The sequence below is a fragment of the Saccostrea echinata genome, unplaced genomic scaffold (genome assembly GCF_033153115.1).
Source record: "Saccostrea echinata isolate AGI-Se365-2 ecotype Australia unplaced genomic scaffold, CSIRO_AGI_Sech_v1 ptg000016l, whole genome shotgun sequence".
Taxonomy (NCBI): domain Eukaryota; kingdom Metazoa; phylum Mollusca; class Bivalvia; order Ostreida; family Ostreidae; genus Saccostrea; species Saccostrea echinata.
The window spans coordinates 8,873,652-8,893,495 of NW_026889765.1; the positions used below are offsets into that span (position 1 = coordinate 8,873,652).

General features: G+C 34.6%; 2 protein-coding genes across 7 annotated transcripts in view; one reads left to right on the forward strand and one right to left on the reverse strand.

The window, feature by feature from the left end:
• Window positions 1-340: 340 nt before the first annotated feature.
• On the forward strand, window positions 341-3,779 carry LOC133188120 (protein O-mannose kinase-like). Its single transcript, XM_061323501.1, has 3 exons — window positions 341-365; window positions 680-1,008; window positions 2,991-3,779. The coding sequence occupies exons 1-3, from the start codon at window positions 341-343 to the stop codon at window positions 3,777-3,779; spliced, it is 1,143 nt and encodes a 380-aa protein (XP_061179485.1).
• Window positions 3,780-7,856: 4,077 nt separating this feature from the next.
• LOC133188403 (histone deacetylase 4-like) overlaps window positions 7,857-19,844 on the reverse strand; it is an 86,970-nt gene continuing 74,982 nt past the window's right edge. For all 6 annotated transcript variants that reach the window (XM_061323808.1, XM_061323812.1, XM_061323809.1 and 3 more), the window contains 16 exons: window positions 17,476-17,589; window positions 16,318-16,417; window positions 15,025-15,196; window positions 14,593-14,854; window positions 14,107-14,332; window positions 13,608-13,741; window positions 13,152-13,257; window positions 12,366-12,460; window positions 12,167-12,220; window positions 11,941-11,996; window positions 11,288-11,593; window positions 10,894-11,012; window positions 10,385-10,518; window positions 10,108-10,192; window positions 9,872-10,007; window positions 7,857-9,297 (listed from right to left, as the gene is read on the reverse strand). In XM_061323808.1, the coding sequence (XP_061179792.1) occupies window positions 9,249-9,297; window positions 9,872-10,007; window positions 10,108-10,192; window positions 10,385-10,518; window positions 10,894-11,012; window positions 11,288-11,593; window positions 11,941-11,996; window positions 12,167-12,220; window positions 12,366-12,460; window positions 13,152-13,257; window positions 13,608-13,741; window positions 14,107-14,332; window positions 14,593-14,854; window positions 15,025-15,196; window positions 16,318-16,417; window positions 17,476-17,589 (2,148 nt within the window). In that variant the 3' untranslated portion in view covers window positions 7,857-9,248. The remainder of the gene's footprint in view (window positions 9,298-9,871; window positions 10,008-10,107; window positions 10,193-10,384; window positions 10,519-10,893; window positions 11,013-11,287; window positions 11,594-11,940; window positions 11,997-12,166; window positions 12,221-12,365; window positions 12,461-13,151; window positions 13,258-13,607; window positions 13,742-14,106; window positions 14,333-14,592; window positions 14,855-15,024; window positions 15,197-16,317; window positions 16,418-17,475; window positions 17,590-19,844) is intronic.

A 19,844-nucleotide genomic window follows, 5' to 3' on the forward strand; every position in this document is an offset into this window, starting at 1 on the left:
TGGAAGCCTTTTCAAATAAGGAATTTGTGAGGATAACATTGTCTCTGTGTCTCATTTTTGTTATGAACCAGAAAACAAGTTGAGCTGTGAGTATAGATAATTTGTATTCAAAGACCTGTCAGGTTTAGTTGGATTATGTAGGTTGGACTTTAAAAGAAAATTTATGCAGGGGTATATGCTAATGAAGATGTTATTTAATAATACATATATAGATGGAGCATCGTCCCCTGTTCTATGGTGTGTAGATACTTTAGTATGCACATATTCATAAGGTGTATTACACGATAGTAGAAGAACAAAACGTAGAAATATATGTAAACAATTTTACACATTGGACAAAATGAGAGGTGTCACATTCAAAAAGAGTGAGTACAAAAAAATTCAAGTTGTTGCTGGCACTGTTCCTTCGAATGGTTTCTTTAAAGATAAACTTTGCTATGTACAATATACGGAGGAACATGCATGTTCCCTATACGCGTTTAAAGGTACTAAATAAAGTACAATGATGCTTTCTTTTTTTCTAGAATTACCGGTATATGATGATAAATGCCTTAATTCATACATGTATCAAACTTTCCATCTAAATAATGATAATTTTCTTTTAAATGTCAAATTCTTAAGTTACTTTCTAATGGATTAGATTAAAACAGCATATTAACTTTTTGGAGAACTTTTGCAGATCCTCCAAAGTTCCTGTACCTGTTTTGGTTCATTGGATATTTATGCGCATGCGTTGTTTTGGCTGTTTTCAAGCTTTATCTCATTCCCAGTACTTATGAATCACGAAACTTAACTTTCAATACAACAACGGAGAGTACGCATGCGCCCATTTTAAAATGTGTTTGGAGTGTAGTAGACAATCGAACAAAATGTAAACCAGTGTGTGGACACGGATATTTCGGACTGTACGGAATGGAAACTTGTCATCCATGGCTAGATTGTGAAGGACTTATGAACATAAATGGCTCGGAAAAAATACCGTCAAGTACTTCAGGGTCTATAAAAGAGGTACAATATTTTAAATACATTCCTAATAACTATCTATCCTCTCTTGTTTTCAGATGAAAATATAGATTTTTACCGGTAATTGTTTGAGTTTTTTTTTTATTTGGGTTTGTTTATAATTAGGTTTAGTCTAATTGAAATGTTTATTTTTATTTCCGCTTTATCGAAGACTAGGTTTTAAGGACCCTCTTTACACTGATGAAAAATGTTTTTGGACTTCGAGAAAATATATGGTACAAAGGAGGACATTTTGAAATTAAATAATTCATTGTTTTATTTTGAGAATGTGCCTTTTTTATCAAGAAAAAATCTTCATCAAAGACATAGAAATAATGATAAAGAAAATCACTTTTGCTTATTCAAATGAAGAAAGTACATGCAAATAAAGTTTTCAGCTTCTCTATCTTGGTCTAATACAATGTTTAGAATACTTGGATTTATTTTAAATTATGTCATACAATGTTGATTACAATTTATTCTATGTTATGTCAAATGGTCTAACTGGACAAAAGTACCCTGAAATTGGGGTGGAGTGTAAAGAGCGTCCTTAAGTGGTCGTGGTTTTTGTTTAGTGATCAGCCAAGCTCTTCTTACTTTCTTCTTAAATAAAACAAACAAAAACAACAGCAAAAACTAGACAAGAAAAGATATTTACGATTCCATTTACTTATCATTAATATCACATGTACTATCGAAATTAAAAATAAATGTACTATTATAGCTTTCCGAGTGTGGTTGTAAAGACGATGGAATTTCATACAGATATCAGTCACCAAATTATTTCAATAGAAATATCACATCATCCATATATAAAAGCAACATTATTTAGTTTATTTGGTGTCTTAATAAAGGAACCAAATAAATCAAGAAAAAAAAGGATACATGATTCAGCCATCCGGCAATAAGACGATTATTTAGAAAACGACTCCTTTTGTATCAGGAGATATTACAAACTTAGCTTTGCAAAGGGTACCATTACCACCTGCAGTTGGAGTTTATGTCTCCCAATTGATATGATACGAAAGAGCACGATCTACGTACGAATAATGTCTAAAACGAAGCAAACTATTGACAAATAAGTTGATGAAACAAGAATATCAACAGTCTCGTTAAAAGTCAACATCTTTCGTAAAGTCGAATATTGACTAGCATTTTAATACACATTATTCGGCCGTTATTTTCACACTGAATTGTCTACGGATTTTTCTGTTTGCCCGATCCTGACAAGGAGCACACGGTGGGTGTGTGACCGGTCGACAGGGAATGCTACTCCGCCATTGCACCTGATCCCACCTCTGATGTTTTAAGAGGTCCATGTTTGATTCGCTCCCAATCTGTATTGTTTCAATGGACTTTTAAGCTTGATTACTGTTCGTTATCTTCATATTTTAATGTAAAAGTGGAAACTGACGAAGTGGAAACGTTGACGAAATTAACGAATTTCTAATAATCGTCAAAATTTTCACTCATCAACTTTCACGTTCCAGTTGAAGAGTACGTTTAAATACTAGTAGATTGTCAAAGTTACCACTCGCCATTTTTATAATGTACCGAAATCGTCAAACTTTCAACCCTTCAATTTAACTACTTTTACAGTAAGTTAAACAGGACAACGTTTCTGTGATTTATTTCACTTTCTTTTCAGAAAAAAAATCTTCCTGCACATGCCTCGATATCTCGAATTCCATGGGTATCTCGAAGTGATTTGGAAGTCCCAACCACTTTTTCCTTAATTATTTTACCCTGGATATCTCGAGTCCTTTGAAATCTCGAATTTTTTTTTCGGTCCCATCAAGTAGAGGATAACAAAGTTCGACTGTATTTCTCAATTGTTGATTCTTTCAGCGAGGGGTTTAGCTGATAATTCTACTAGTATATGTATTTAACTTTAATTTTCAAATGTTTCAATTCAACCCAATCAATCTTCAAGATTAATCAAAGAACAAGCCCCCAAATCAAAATAATTTCTTCACTCTATTATTTAGGTTCGAATTTCCAAATGGGAAGGACATGATGTGGTTGTCAAGAAACTGCGAAACTACCATGTTGGCAAGAGAGCCCATGAAGAGTTTAAACACGGTTTACAAATTCTGAAAGACTTTTCAAATCATTCAGAGGTTCTACAGCTTGTGGGCTATTGCAACAACGTCATGGTGACAGAATTCCATGCACTGGCGGATGCTAATAACCTTGAAAAACATTTGCAGATCTACAGAGACTTTGATAATGTTTCGACGAGATTTCAATTGTGTCTTGACTTTATATACATTATGCTTCTTCTTCATTCTGGTCTGGGCGGGAAAGTTTACGCTCACTGTGATGGTAATGCAGTAAGTATTCTTCGATGGCAATATCTTCTCACAGACGATTTTCGACTAGTGATCAGTGATGTTGATGCACTTGTCGATTTTGAAATACTCAATGGTGTTACTAAGAAGAAGGTTTGTCCTGTTGAAAGTCGGAATTACTCAGTGCCTTTTAACGCTCCTGAACAGCATTGGCCGTACGGACAGGAACCTTTCAATATATCAAGGATGCCTCCGTATGACGAAAAAATCGACATTTGGAAAATCCCTGATGTTTGTAAAAGTTTTCTCCATTACATGCCCCTGAAAATCAAAATTTTGCCACACCTAAAAGACATTCACAGTCGGTGCAAAAACAAAGACCCTCAACAACGCCCCACTGCTGTAGAAGTTTTGGAGGAATACCGTGCTGTATATAAACATTTGATTGGAAATCATTCAGTTATTTTAATTGGACATCAGACTTAATCATCTATATGTGATGTAAAACAATGGCAAAGATGGGGATAAAGCAGGATATTATCTTGAGAGTGGCATTTAAACCCAAATTCATGAAACCTTTAAAAAGATCATTGACAGGTTACTGATCAATTTATTTAGAAAAATGATTTTTTTTTTGTTGCGATCACTGAATCATCCTCACAACGTCAAGGGTCCTGAGTCAACACGTTGTCGTCCAACGGCAACGTGTTGACTCAGGACCCTTGACGTTGTGAAGATGTCACTGAATATACATTGTTTCGGTAATTAAAAAAAAGTATTCTACATATACCTCCAGAACAATTCCTCCGTTTACTTTTTTCCAAGGGGGTCAAAATTCCGCGGCATCACAATTTCTGTTCAATCCGCAGGATTACGCGGATTTCTTCGATTGCCACCATATTCCTCAATTGTACTCTATGTATCAATGGGGCATATTTTCGTGTACTTAGCGTAAATTAATACATCGGCGGAAAATATACTTCTACAGTGCCTCTAAAGTTCCTAAATAAGAAAAATTTATTATATAGTTTTGCATGCAAGGATTTCGACTGTATTTTACCTTCTTTTCATGATTTAGTATTCTGTCTGGGATAATAACTTCTGATTAGTGTCATTAAGTTAATGCAAGATGTAAATCAATAGCAATTCTTGCATCCGAAATTATTGAACTAGATCCATCCAAAAAAATTTATGGATTTTGTATTTGTATTTTGTATTAGTATGAAAAAAGATCGAATGAAAGAAATACAAAAATAGGCAGAAAGACATAGACAAAAAGCATACAATTAGACAAAAGAAAACTAGTCATACAATTAGACAAACAGAAAAATATAAATAGACAGAAAGACATACAAATAAACAGAAAGACAGGCGGATATAAATAGACAGAAAGACATGCAAATAGACAGAAAGACAGGCAGATATAAATAGACAGAAAGACATACAAATAGACAGAAAGACAGGCGGATATAAATAGACAGAAAGACATGCAAACGGAGTCATACAAACAGATAGATAGTCATACAAACAGATAGAATGACAGAAAAATATAAAAATAATCGAAAAGACATACATACAAACAGATACAATTTCTTAGTTTTGACAGAAATTTCAATGCAAGGAAAATTTCCAATTTATTTCAGTGTATACTACGTGAGCTTGAATACTGTTCGTTATCTCCATATATTTCATGCATGTTATTTGTCGAGTTGTGAGTAAAATGAACGATAACTCTTAGGTAACGTATTCTAAACTTTTTAAATTATGTATCACCTATTTTAAAAATTTTAACATATTCTAGTGGTCGGGAAAACGTTTTGCTTTACTCTAACTAGGTGTAATTTTTTAAGTCTTGTGAATGATGTGACATTGGCGGATTTAGTGGGGGGGGGGGGGGCTCAGCCCCCCCCCTCCCCTCTTTTTGTGTCCAAAATATACAAAAGATTCAATAAATCAATTTTTTTGGTGTGGCCGTGGGCCCCTACCCCGACCCCAAACTGGTCGCCCCCCCCCCCCCTTTCAAGATTCCTGGATCCGCCACTGTGTGATTAGATGCCTAGTAGTTAGAATTCATAATAGCCTAGGAAGAAAGCTTTATCAGATTTATGTATACTGTAAAATACTGTACATTAACTTATCTTTTCGAGGTTTGGGGGGAAATATTGGTTCGTTGGGTTTAGACTTCGTAGTTTCTAAACAAAAACGATACATGTACTGTAGTTTGAAATTTAAACTTTTAATGGAGGACATGGATTTATGGATCTCTTCATACATGTACCATGAAAACAACGAAAATTAATACATACATATAGATATTTAAGAAAAAAAAATTTCTTCATTTCACTGGTACAAGATTTATTCAAACCGTCCAAATCCGTATCTTAACATAGTTGACAATTTTATTGAGTTTTATTGAATTAAACTAAAACTGTAAGAGGGTAAGAGGGTAGCACTTTGAAAGAATTTCACAGAACTATTTTCGAGCTATAATGCTTGTGATTGTGCCTGTTGCCCAGTATAGGTTCAAAGGAGGGGTCATTCTTGCCTGCTTTGATCTGACCTTGCTATTTAAATAAGTCGGTCATTTAACTGAAATGATAACATCACTTAGTGATATTGCCTTCTTTATTTTCTGAAAAATTCATAATTTTTATACACAATATATCTAACAAGAACGCCCTTAAGCCATCACGTGTGTCGGAGGATAATTCTGATTCAATCCGTCGGTTCCTTAACCTTATATTTGCCAAAAAAGGAATAGATGCTGTGAACGTAAGTAATATTCTTAGTCATAAAAATGTTCAGTCTTGAATTCCGCTATATTTCAAGACCCTATATTTCTACACCCTGCATTTCCTACAAATATTCCCCAACTGTTGCTTCCAAACATTTCAATTATAAACGAACCTTACAATGCCTAGATATTGAACGTCTTAAACAAAATTCTCTTACTTTTTTGGGGCTCTTCCTCTCCTTTCAAGGATAGATCCGCTGGACACATAATTACTGGTGAAGTAAACATACATGTAGTTGAAAAAGACGACTTATAAGAAAATCATTTTAAAAGGTCCTAAATACAGATAGGGAGCCCCTATCTTAAATTGGCGACAGAACTTCATTTCTATTATGAATTTTATCGAGGATTATGCCAGAAGATGGGCAAAATCTGAGGAGCAAGACCTAAACACTTTGTCAGAACGGATTAAATGTTTCAGAAATATATTTAAAAATCCTATTAGAAAGTTAAAAAGTAATATGCGAACCATATATCATTCCGTATCTATGCACTTTTTGGAGACGGCGTCTTCTAACAATCTGTTGGAATTCCGATGGACACTTTTAGTCCTTCTTTATAAGACGACCTGTTTTTTTTTATTCATGTGAAGAAGAATTAATTTATTCAAAAACTTCTACATGAAAAGAAGAAAACACTTGCCATGACCTTCAACTAGGCATTTAGATATATTGACGACGTTTTATCATGCAATAAAAATAGTTACTTCCATTCATATGTCGACTAGATATGTCCCAGTGAACCCGAAAATACAAAGACATCACAGAGTCTGCCACATCTGTTTCATATTTGGGTGTTTTACTGACTATAGACTATAAAAACCAATTAACTACAAAACTGTATGAGAAGCGAGATGACTTCAGTTTTTCCATCGTCATTTAGTAATATTCCTCTATCATCTGCTTGTAATGTTTATGTCTCCCAACTTATTCGATTGTCAAGAGCATGCTCTGAGTACGATCAATTTCTTAAACCGATGCAAGCTGCTCACAAATAGGTTGATGTCACAGGGATTTCAACTATTTCGTTTAAAGTCAATATTCCGTAAATTCTATGGTCGTTATAATGACCTTATTAGCAAATACAACATATCTTGTGGTCGTGTTTTACTTGACTGACATATTTCAGACCAATTGGTAAGCCTTTCTTTTTTTATACTAAATTTGAGTACGGACTACTCCGTCTACTTGATTTATACATAGGGCTCACGGCGAGTGTGTCCGGTCGACAGGGGATGTTTACTCCTGCTATGTACCTGATCCTATCTCTGGAATCTTTTATGCCCTATTCATAGATTTGTGTTGTTTGTAGGTTTTTTGAGATCGATCACTGTTCGTTATATTCACACTTATTCCTTCTGTAACCGTGGCAACACCTTACACTAAGAAGAATATTCTCTTAGTGTAATTTATTTGTGTAGGCAGTGTTACTGAAATCAACCAAAATGAAGAATATTAACACTATATACTTTGTTCTTCTTGTATGAAGATGACAATTCTGAAGTAAAATCTGGTTTTAGGAGATATTGCTTCAACTTGGGTCAGATTCATCAATAAAATAAAATTTGTCCACATTTTATGGGCCGTTGCTACAAATCGAAGACGGAATCCCATGTCCTGGCTGTAACATTGAAAAAAATATCTGAGGTGTTGTTATACGACGTGAATTGGATATTTTCGGCAATATTTCTGCTTGTTGTTGAAAGTCCCATTAAAGAATTTTTCACTCAATAAGAGACGTACTAAGAGAGAGAAAAAAAGATATATCCATTGATTTGCTCATTTATTGTTAATAACAAGTACAGTAAAGCGTCATGACTACCATCTGACAGAACCAGTAATATTGCTGCTCACAATAACAATAGTATGGAGTATCACAAGGCTTAACAACAAATACAGACATAAAACCAAATCTGATTGGACAAAAAAAAATATACTCCCAGCACTTGCTACACCAGATCTGATTGGTCAAAATGAATACAAATGTTAAAATACTTTATAAACAATGGATCTGATAGGTTATATCAGACTTGGTAGCAACAAAAATAGATTTTTTTTCATCATTACCATTATGAATTGTGAGAAATGTACAACAAATGTTTTTATAGAGCCAATCAAACTCTAATAGCGCTGGGTATAAATTTTACATTCCCTTTTCAGTGTGATCAATCAATTGACCACAAGTGGACAAAGACCGTTTTTAAAAAAAATGTTGAAAAATATCAAAATTTGATTGCTTTCAATGCCTCAGGCACTGGACAAATCTAAAGGTCAAAATTCAACCTTAATGTTTCTTCCAGATTTACTCTGTTGAAAAATATTTTGGACTTTAAGGGTCCAATACCAAAAAAATTGCTCCTTAAAAAAAACATGCATATGATTAATAGTTTATAAAAAGATATGTCATGCTACAGATAAATTCTAAAATGAAGTAAAAATCAAGAAAAAATTTGATACCATTGCAAAATATTTATCTTTATTCAAATATTTGACAGAAATAATTGACAACAAGTAAAAATATACATTCTGCTGCAAAGGACAAGACAAAAATAGTCAATTTATGACTATATTTTTTTTTTACACCTGTATAATAACAAATATTTACCAACAATAAATACACCTGCTTTAAATCCTCAAATATTTCCTTCTGTATATCACAGGTCCTAATTTACTGACATTGAAGTCTATCTGCAAACATCTAGATCACAAAAAAAAGTTCTGAAACAATTTCTTAAATCCTATACACAGATATTTATAATATATAATCGTATATAAATATATTCATAAATAGTTCTCAACACTACAGAATTGTCAAAAATGTACTTTTCTTTTATACAATCTCTCTGTATCTTTCTGAATCAAATAATATTCCAAGGTATTCTTGACCGATCACTTGTTCTCTTGACTTCTGTCCAATACGTGTACATATTTAAGGCTTTGTACATCCTTTGGGTCCAAAACTTCCTACGTCCCCTCAGCCTTTGGGCCCTCTCAGCGGGCTCGGGCATCGGGAAACATCAAAACAGACGACCTACGCTGATGGGTCTGTTTACAGCGACAAGGAGAGTTATGAATGAATTCACAACATAGCGGCAACAGTCTCAAATCAGCTGTATGCTTGAGTTTACGTTTGCTTGTTTCCATGGTGACAGTTTGTAGGGGTTATGACTTATCCTCTTCCATTGGTTCAGAAGACTCCTCAGACATACTGCTATAAATAGAACAAAATTGTTATTTACAGATCTGAATTAACGTTGCCATTTCTGAAATACTGTAAACCAATTATTATTCGTGTGAGAGAAATATTTGTGAAATTTGCGGCCATTTATAATTCGCAAATATTTCTTGCCGCCAACTATTTATTTCATTACGTACTTATGTAGAACAATTCCTCAATGGTGAGCATTAGCTCTCACAGATTGATTTCAAAGTGACAAATAGCAAATTAAAGGTGTCACAAATAATAATTGGTTCACAGTTACTGGTAAAGCCCCAAGATAAATGTAGGATGTGCAATACTGAACTTCAAATGTACTGCAAAGGTACTTTTTCCCACAAGGTCAAAATTCCGCAGAATCACAATGTCTACTCAATCCACAGGTATAAAATTACGCAGATTTCTTCAATTGCCACTACATGCCTTAAATGAACTTCAAGTATGCAAGAACTAACTTCTGTGGAAAGTTTTAGACATAACCTTAATTAATACCTCACAGAAAAAGTACTTCTACAGTATTTACAAGGAACCATAAATCCTCCTTAAATCATATAAAAACTTCTATTACCTTTGTTTGGCGGCCACCATTGATAGGGAAGCCAGGGCCGATACTGTATCAGCTTCCTCCATTTCCCTCTTTTGTGCCTCCATCAGTGAATAATGAATGGTCCCTAAATACCTCTGAACACAGCGCCAGTGCTTTGCTGTTATTAAAAAAATATTAGATAAAATCAGTCCATATTACAAGTTGAGGTTAAATACATAATAGTGATCAGGTAAATTTTTTTGTGATTCATAACTTACCCTGTATTTTAATGGTTTCTTCAAGTGTTTCTAGCCCAGGTTTACATGGGGCACGGCACAGCTCTTCTTCTTTCACCGGTGGGAGCTAGTGAAAATTGATTATTTTTTTTTTTAACAATAACTTTCAAAAAAAAAAAACTTGTTATCTCTTAAAGCTTAACTATGCATGTTCAAATGCCCTGAACTTTAGTTTTAGAATAAAAGAAATTATTCTTTACTTTGCTCTAGTTCAACCTTCAAACAATGAAAACAACTTTTAACATAATTCTATTTGTACCTCATCTCCGAGAAGAGCTTTGATACAAAGTTCTGTAGCATCACAGATAGCTGGCAGATGGTAGCCGCCCTCTAATGCCAGCACCAGCTTGCCATCTGCCAAAGACATCAATTCACGTGTCATGTGACCGAAACCTGAAAAAACAATAAATCTATTGGTGTCTCCTTATATATGGATGTATATAGCAAATTCTAAAAATCAGCAGATAATTGTGTTGAAAGAGCATGAAGTATTGTAATTTAAGCTTTCCTTTCCCTTTTCAAGTACTATCTGGAAGTATTACTTTAATACATACTTCACATGGAAAAATTCAAGATACATGTACTATTTTTTCAAAATCTTGTTTGAAATTATTTTAAATTCATGGTGTAAAAGTTCAAACTTTCACATTAAAACGCTTCGCAGTACAAAATGTAAGGACAACTTTAGCACTCATCTTAACACTCTTCCTAGTGTTTAATCTCTCTCTCTCTCTCTCTCTCTGTTTATATATATCTAGGGACACTTACATGCTGCTGAGACATTGTAGCCTCCCAGAGGTGGCGGGTGTCCAACGGCGGCGTCAAATCCAGCCGAAATTAGAACAATATCTGGACTAAATTCCTTAGCAATAGGCATCAGAATAGTTCTGCAAAAATATATATACAATGTATAAATCAAATTAATAAAATCCACACAATTTTTATAACAATATAATAAGATCTAGTCATATTAAAAGGAATAATTCCTGAAATTAAAATTGTCATTTAATAATAAAATGGAAATTATCTATTAAAAGTGCTAAAAAAAATCATTAAAAAGTACATGTTTTCATTTCTTATTTTACTTTGTTATTTTAATCCATATTTGCATATGTTTCCAATCCCTCTTCTCAACATCTTAAAAACATGAACCCAATCCTACCTAAAGGCAGCCAAGTATTCAGCATCTCCCATTGGCGGTGAGAGTGAACCACCAAACCCAATGTTGACATTGAATCCCATCCCCTCATTAGCTCCACAATCTGTGGGTGAGCCAGTCCCAGGGAAAAAGTTCCCACTGTCATGGCGGTGTATAGATATGTACAACACATTTGGGTCATTGTAAAAGTTTTGCTGGGTGGAGTTTCCATGATGAACATCCCAGTCCACAATAAGAACTTTGTTCACTTTTGATTTTTCTCTCAACTGTTTTGCTGCGATGGCAACGGAATTGAAGTAACAAAATCCCCTACAAAAAAAAGACAAAAATGGCAGCTTCATAACAAAAGTTTTGTTTTTTTTTCATATGATTATTACCATTTCAATTTGTATGCAAGATATATAAAAAAATTATATTAAGGGTTTTGAATGAACTTATTCACAGAAGCTAAGCCAGTATTTGTAATGGACAATACAAATATATAAATATTCCATGGAGTAATTTGAAAACACAAAAAAAAAAAAAAAAAAAAAAAAAAAAGAGAAGAAACTGATGATTACATTTAACACACAAAGAATCCATAAAGAAATTATAAATAGAGTTATTTCCCTTTGCTCACATTATCCACTGAAAAATAATCTGAGAATCAAACTTACATTGGTTGGTTGTGTTCCGCATGGTGACCCGGGGGCCTCACAATAGCAAAACCGTTCTGGAACACAAAAAAATATCACAATTAGTACATATATAATCGGACAAATTAAAAGTTAAATTTAAAAAAAAAGAGATTTACAGACCAAAAATCAGATTTGCTAGACTCCGAGAAAACTTATCAGACACTGGAGATTATCAGATCAGCTGTATTACGTAATATGTATATACCTTCAGTTCTTTATTGGCAACTCTTGTTGCCAATTCTGTAACACACCCTGCAGCCTGGAAAATCAAGATGATAACACAACTTTAGCAGGGAATGTCTAAGAGATATTAATTCCTATCTGTACCACATAAATTATCAAAATGACTTAAAATCTTTATGTTTTTAAGTATCTATATGATCCGTGGGCAAAAATTAAGTTACCATTCTTGATGCTGTGTATGTGTGCATTTCATTCCAGACTGTGTCCGAGTCAACACCTATACCCCCACAGGGCAGCATACAAAACTGAATGTGATCTGGAAAAGAAAACAGCACTGGGTTACCAGAAAGACACAAGGATTGTATAATGCAGTTGATTGATTATACATTGACAAGAATAACTGTGAGCAATATGTACTGGAAGGTTTTGTTCTGGCGTCATTTTTAGCAATTTTAGCCCCTATTCTTGATCAGAGAAAATTTACAATGGCACTTGTTTACATAGTAAATGCAACTTTTAAAATAACTTTCAAAGAAATATTAAAATGAACCCCAAAAAAAACATGAGAAAAAATTTTACAAAATGATATTGCTTTTCAGAAATTCAGGTTGTTCAACTTTCACAATGTTGCTTAAGTTTCGTCGACTTGTAAAAGTAATACAAAATGCAATATACTGTAAACCAACTATTATTTGTGACAACTTTATTAGCAATTTGTCAGTCTGAAATCCATCTACTATAAAATTTGGTTTGTAGAACTGTACATACTCTATACAGGTTAATTTTCACCTGTTTTATTTTCAACTTTTGCCCATGATCCTCAGTGGACAAATTCAAAATGGAGAAAATTCAACATAGTCAGATTTATCTCAAATTTATTTTTAACACATCTATGTCTGGGCAAATTTAAAATTGACTGCAAGTGTGAAAGGGCAAAGCCAAATATAATTAATTGAAATTGGGAAAAACACAAAAGAATGTTTAAACCAAATATTGAAAAAGCTTACCAAGTAGTCGGTGTCGATGCATGGGGTTTGTGCCATAAAGTAAAGTGTGAAGTTCTGAGTGACAACTTTGAAGTTCCTCAATCGTCGCACGCCGACTTTTGATTTTCTGAAAGAAAAAATACTTTCTTTAAACTAAATACACATAAATTTGAAGTAGCAATGGATCTTTGTTTGATTTGGTGTAATAATTGATCAAATTGAAAATCTGAAGGTGATAAGATCAGCAATTCCTGCACTGGGAAATTTTACGAGCAGATTCTATATTACATTGCACATTAATTATAAGAATAATTATCCTGGGATACAGACACATGGTCAGAGGATATCTATTTTACAGTAATTATCCTGGGATACAGATACTTGCTCAGTGGATATCTATTTTACAGTAATTATCCTGGGATACAGACACTTGGTCAGAGGATATCTATTTTACAGTAATTATCCTGGGATACAAACCTCGCACCGGTTGATGAGGCCAGTCTCTTGCACACGTGACCAGATACTCTGTAATCGACCAGCATTTTCTGGATGGTTGGCGTTATTTCCACACATACACTGATGTTTCTGCATGATTGAATCATATGCAATACCTACAAAAACAAGTTTCAGATTATATAACCTCAACACTGAAAGTTTGTTAAAAACAAGAACAGTGTGCTTTTTCTTTCAGTCCTGTATTAAGATGTGAAAAAACAATATAAGATGTGTTTCATTACATTTTACAATAATATATTCTTCTTATATCTATGCAGAGGAGTCCAGGAAGCAAAGTTATTTCCCGCCAAAGTGACAGAGGTTGACAAACTTAAAGTCTCTGCTGAGACTGTAGCTCTACTAACTTGGTCTTTTAAACTTTAAATTTTCACTTCAAATAAAAATACAGCTTCATTTAAATCAAATAAAAAGGAGCAGCATGTTAATAAAATAATTTTGACACTCTTGACAAAAGCCCTACCTGTGGTATATCTGTATGAGATGGGTTGTGTTTCTTGTGGTTCTGGGGGTGGGATGGACAATACTAATGGACTAGACTGTGTGCGGGCCAGGGGCCTGTGGTGGGAGGGGCCTTTGTGACGAGGTTTCACGGACAGCTGCATATCTTTCTCCTCCATATAGGATTCATCCATTTTTTCTCGTTCTCGCATTTCCTCGTTCATCTGCTCACGAGACTCGCGCATCTCCTGCAATATTTACGAAAGATGATCAGTTATAAGCAGAATACCTGGGTATACAAAAGGCACAGATATGACTTAAGTTTTCTCAAACTACAAATAAAACATTGATTTAAATTAACCCAAATGCTACTGTCCTTTTAAAAATCTTGTAAGATTTCATTAATTTTCCAAAAGGGGTAATCATTATGTCTGGCTGATCTTTTTCTTAAACTCTTTTCTCCCAATATTCTCAATTTTTTATTTATATCCTCAAACTTTCCCTTTACCTGTGCTAGTCTGGCCTCCGTTTCTTCGTCCACATTTTCCATGTGTGACTTACTTCCGACCCTCTGTAAGACTGCTTGTCGAATGTGCTGCTTGACAAACATTTTATCCTTCATCAGTTGCTCTGACGACATGTTGCCATGGTCCCCTGTTGCTGCAGCAGCTGCCGCTGCCTGCTGGTGCATCTGCAGATAGGTTTGTTGTAGGAAAGGGTGGCCGATGGGAAGTGGAGCTGAGTGGGTTCTATTTAGAGGCTTGTGACGCCTATATTGAAGAAATCGTGGGGTCAATAATACCTCTATGAAACTTGACAGGCTTAGTTCAAATCATTTATTTAATATTGCGAAATATTTAAAATAGGAAAGATATTATGTCAGCAATGCATTATATCCTTATAAGAAAGGACTTCTCAGAAAACTTCCATTAAATCTTACCCATGAATCCTGGCGTGACGAGCTTCAGAGGCTGCGCTGCCAGGCATGGCTTGTAGGGAGGAGTAAGGGAGGGACTGACCCAGTTTGGCTTGGTTACGGGCCTCCTCTAGGGCCTTGATCTGGGCCGAGAGTAGGGCCGGATTGGAGGGGTGGTTGAGATCACCTTCATGCCCTGTGAATGTAATAATACATTTTGTTAATTGTTGCTCTTTTCATCAGAAGGAGAGTAATACAGTAAGACTGATAGATTATTACATAGATAATTCACAGCAAAACACAGGTATAAGTGAACTTAAAGTTTCAACTTAACTTACAACTTAAATTGCTTGAACATAGCACAGGGTTGTGGATAACCACTCGCCCACTCGCAAATGCGAGTAAAATTTGTGGTGGGCGACTAGATATTAAAAATCTGGTCGCCCACATGGCGAACAATTTTTTTACCGGAACATAATCAGATTTCAGTTTTATTTTATGTACTTTCAGTTTTTTAAGAAAACGCTCTACTAACTTAGATTATTTGTGTTGCGTACAAGCATATTACTCAAACATGTACGTGACTGAGATCAAAAATGGCGATTTATCGAAGCTGTTAATTCTCTGTTAAATCTGATGAAACGAGAGCAAATGTTTGAGATTGTTCTAATAGAAATATTGTAACAATCGGCTATGGTTGCCACACTCGCCATTCGACTAGTTATTCACTGATGGAATTTGAATTACCTTGTCAAATGCACACAATAAAAGATCGGGATCAAACTTAATCACAGGTTGTAATTTAGTATTTAATATGCCCCTTGTTAAACCATAGACGCTTCAGTTGTATAATAAGTTAAGGTTAAATACTACAAAATGTAATGAACATATTATCGGATCAAAGTTTTTAGAAAAGAGAAAACGTGACAAAAATCCATATTCTGCGAACATATAGATACTATGAAAAAAAAAATAGGATTTTTGTGTTCTTATTTTTAATTTACATATAATGTGGGCCCGTGGATCACATTGTGGGCCCGTAAAATTTGAAAAGTTAGGAGCCCACATGGCCCCTAAGGTTTCAAAAGTTAACCACAACCCTGTAGCAGCAATTCCTTTACTTATAACAATTTAATATTTCATATTAAAATTTTAGTACTTTGTGATGAAGCATGAATTCATCATATACACATGACTTCATAATAAGCAAAGGTTATTATAACAGTTTTTACTGTTCAGAAAGCAATTTTCTGCTGACTGTTATTGGTTTTTATTAGTTAATCAAGAATAGTCTAGAAGCTCAACATATAAACATACCTGTGATTGGGTAAAGTGGGTAGCCAGCCATGTGAGCTGGCAGTCCATGTCGAGAATGACTAAGACTGCGAAGGTCTGCCTCGGGGGAACTAGAATTACCCTGCGCAAAAAGGAAAGAAATTATGTAGTAACATATACTTTATTTCAAAAAGGAGAGATATTAAATCATAGTATATGTACATACATTATTTCTGCTTGAGGGTCATGATACACAATTTCACACTGAGCAAATAGAAAATATCATACTAACAACAAGAATACCCCTTGAAATTCATAATAAATATCAGATGCTGATGTCGAATGCAAATGTGTTGCAGTATTATTTTTTAGCAAATAGTGTCTGAATTTGAAAAAAATTGTACTTCAGGGATGAGTTCAGAAAAAGTTTTTACACTCCTAGGGACCCCCCCCCCCCCCCCCAAAAAAGTGAAATTCCTGTAAAACATGACCAGGAACTTAAAAAATCCCTGTCTTACAGAATCCCTGTTAAACATGAGCTGGGACTTACAGAATCCCTGTAACACATGAGCAGAGACTTACAGAATCCCTGTAACACATCACTTACATAATCCCTGTAAAACATGAGCAGGGACTTACATAATCCCTGTAAAACATGACCAGAGACTTACAGAATCTCAAACATGACCAGAAACTTACAGGATCCCTGTAAAACATGAGCAGGGACTTACATAATCCCTATAAAACATGAGCAGGGATTTACAAAATCCCTGTCAAACATGACCAGGGACCTGCAGGATCCCTGTAAAACATGAGCAGGGACTTACATAATCCCTGTGAAACATGACTGGGGACTTACAGGATCCCTGTAAAACATGATCAGGGACTTACAGGATCCTGTAAAACATGACCAGGGACTTACATAATCCCTGCTAAACATGACCAGGACCCCTGTAAAACATGACCAGCAACTTACAGAATCCCTGTAAAACATGACCAGCAACTTACATAATCCCTGTTAAACATGATCAGGGACTTACAGGATCCCTGTAAAACATAAACAGGAAGTTACAGAATCCCTGTAAAACATGATCAGGGATTTACATAATCCCTGTTAAACATGATCAAGGACTTAAATAATCCCTTTTAAACATAAATAGGGACTTACAGGATCCCTGTAAAACATGACCAGAGACTTACAGATGAGGATGCCGGTCGTCCCAGGGATATGTTGGGCATGGAGGGTGATGGGTAGAGATCATTGGCATGGTAACCCATGGAGCGATACAGTAAAAAGGGATATGAGCCTCCATCCTGAAATTAGATAAAACTTGTGTTCAAATTTCACATTGTCAAAAATTTCTAGAACTGTACCTGTTTCTCATATACACATCAGAGTCTGTTCTACTTAAATATTGTATCAATTTGAAAGTCCAAAATTCTGATCTCCAAAATCCTTATGAAGTCAACAAATTCAGAGGTCATATTTCATATTTGCAATTTAAAAGGGATGTGTGCTAATAATGATTATGTTTAGAAAACTGGATTTGGAGGGAAAAAATTTAAAGGTTTAATTTGCAAACCTTTTTTTTTATTATATGGACACTTTGACCGTAATAACATTTTTTACAACACTAGTTTTTTTATGCATGCAAATACAAAACAATCTGGTTTATTTGTACTATCAAATAGTTTTTCAGTCTTGGCAAGTAGTATGTGATTCATACAACACCAGCGTGTAATTTCTATATTTAATGTGTTGTTTATTAAAAACACACTGCCCCATAATATTCTGGCCGACAAATTCATAAGATATACTCTGATAAGAAGTCAACAACTTCTGAAAGTTTATTCAACAGCCACATTCCAGTTTACAAGATAACTTGTATTCTTTTTTTTCCTTCTTGCTGCCAAGACTGTTACCAATCAATAACATTTGAAACATTTTTTATCCAGCTTAAAAAACTATTTTTTCCTGCCTCCAAAGCCTCGTTATCTTCTTGAATGTACATTTCTAAAATAGACACCTATAGAACAGAGAGAATCTATCAAACACGCAGTAGTTCTATGGACCATCTAATAATAAAATTCTTTTTTGAGATTTACACCCCTCCTGATATTTATCTGAAGGGAAAACATTTCTGTAATTATATCAGAAAATTCAGAGAAAACCCTCTGCCAAACAGAGAATCTATTTAGGGCCGCATTCAGCAGTATAAGCACCGCCGACATTTGCAAAACAGAATTATCCTAGCACAGTAATTAAATTCCGCTCAACAAATGCCAAAAAAATAATCTGTCTTGCCATGGTATGCCTGATATTTGGTATAAACACCCTGTAAATTGCATCTTCATTTTCCAGCAATAGTAATGACAAAACATTAATAGAAACACATCAACGGACAAGGGGAGAGAATTGCACTTTTACTCATTCCGAAAGTCAATCCTTGTTAACAAGACACAAGTACAAGTCCTTAACCCCCCACTAATGGTACACTGTAAAATCTCTTTGCTAACTTAAGACCAGGGAAGATACAATACACTTACAGTCATAGGTTTTTAATTACACTGAAAATGAACTTAGGTGTAGAGCTTTTAATTAAGTGGTCTCTTTGGGTAAATTCCATATCTATCAATTTCAATATATTATAATCGTCCTCACAGTGTGGGGGTGGGTATTTTGAGAAATTCTTAGACAAGAATTCTAAAAACTGCAAAACCAAATATCACTTGAAGTAAAATTCCACATATTTGACTTGAATGACGACCATTTTCTTAAATTGTTAGTGTATCGTATTGATCAAAAACTGTATTTTTCAACACAGTACAACAAGGGCACATAGCTCTAGCTACTGGAATTTCAAGTTCTATGAAGCTGCACTTGAATAACAAGATTTCAGTAAGGCGTCATATTGTCAGCATTGAGTTATCGTAATAAAAAAAACTTTTATTTGATAATTAAACCAAGGATTTACTGTCAGGTATTTTAAGCATATTGCTGTTTAGACAGCTGCATGTTTCGCTATCAAATAATGATCATTTAGTTTCACTTCAAACTGTAATAGTGTAATAGCCTGTATTCCCATTAATCTTCCGATTTTTGGGAGTGAAAACAAATGCAGAAAGGGTGGCATGCCAACACGACTATTTATATTTATTTTATAAACACCAGCTTGCATTGCGACAGTGCCAACAGGATGCACTTTTAATTCATATACTCATAATTAGATCGGCAAAATATTCTTGTAATGACTGTTGACCAACAGACTTCAGGGTCATCAACAGTCCTGTTTCTCGACAAGAATTCCACAGCCTCCAACCACAAGATCCGGGTTCCACGACCATCGCAAACTCAAGTCAGGAAATTCAAGAGAAGGATACACTTCCTGTGCCCTGCATTCACAGAGTAGCCAGCCATCTTGTATACCTCCACATCTCTTAGACTCATTCCATATTTTTTTACCCCAATTAATCAGAAAATGCTTTTTTTTGGCTTCCCAATTTCTGATTTTTTCATAATCTGTTTTGCAGGAAAACTCTTTGAATGAAATGTGAAGAATGTAAATCTA

Excerpts from the sequence above, each read along its gene's own strand:
- LOC133188120 (XM_061323501.1), top strand. The coding sequence starts at position 341 with ATGAGAGGTGTCACATTCAAAAAGA. Across the intron at positions 366-679 it reads AGGTGTCACATTCAAAAAGA|ATCCTCCAAAGTTCCTGTAC; the intron begins GTGAGTACAAAA and ends GAACTTTTGCAG. Across the intron at positions 1,009-2,990 it reads CTTCAGGGTCTATAAAAGAG|GTTCGAATTTCCAAATGGGA; the intron begins GTACAATATTTT and ends TCTATTATTTAG.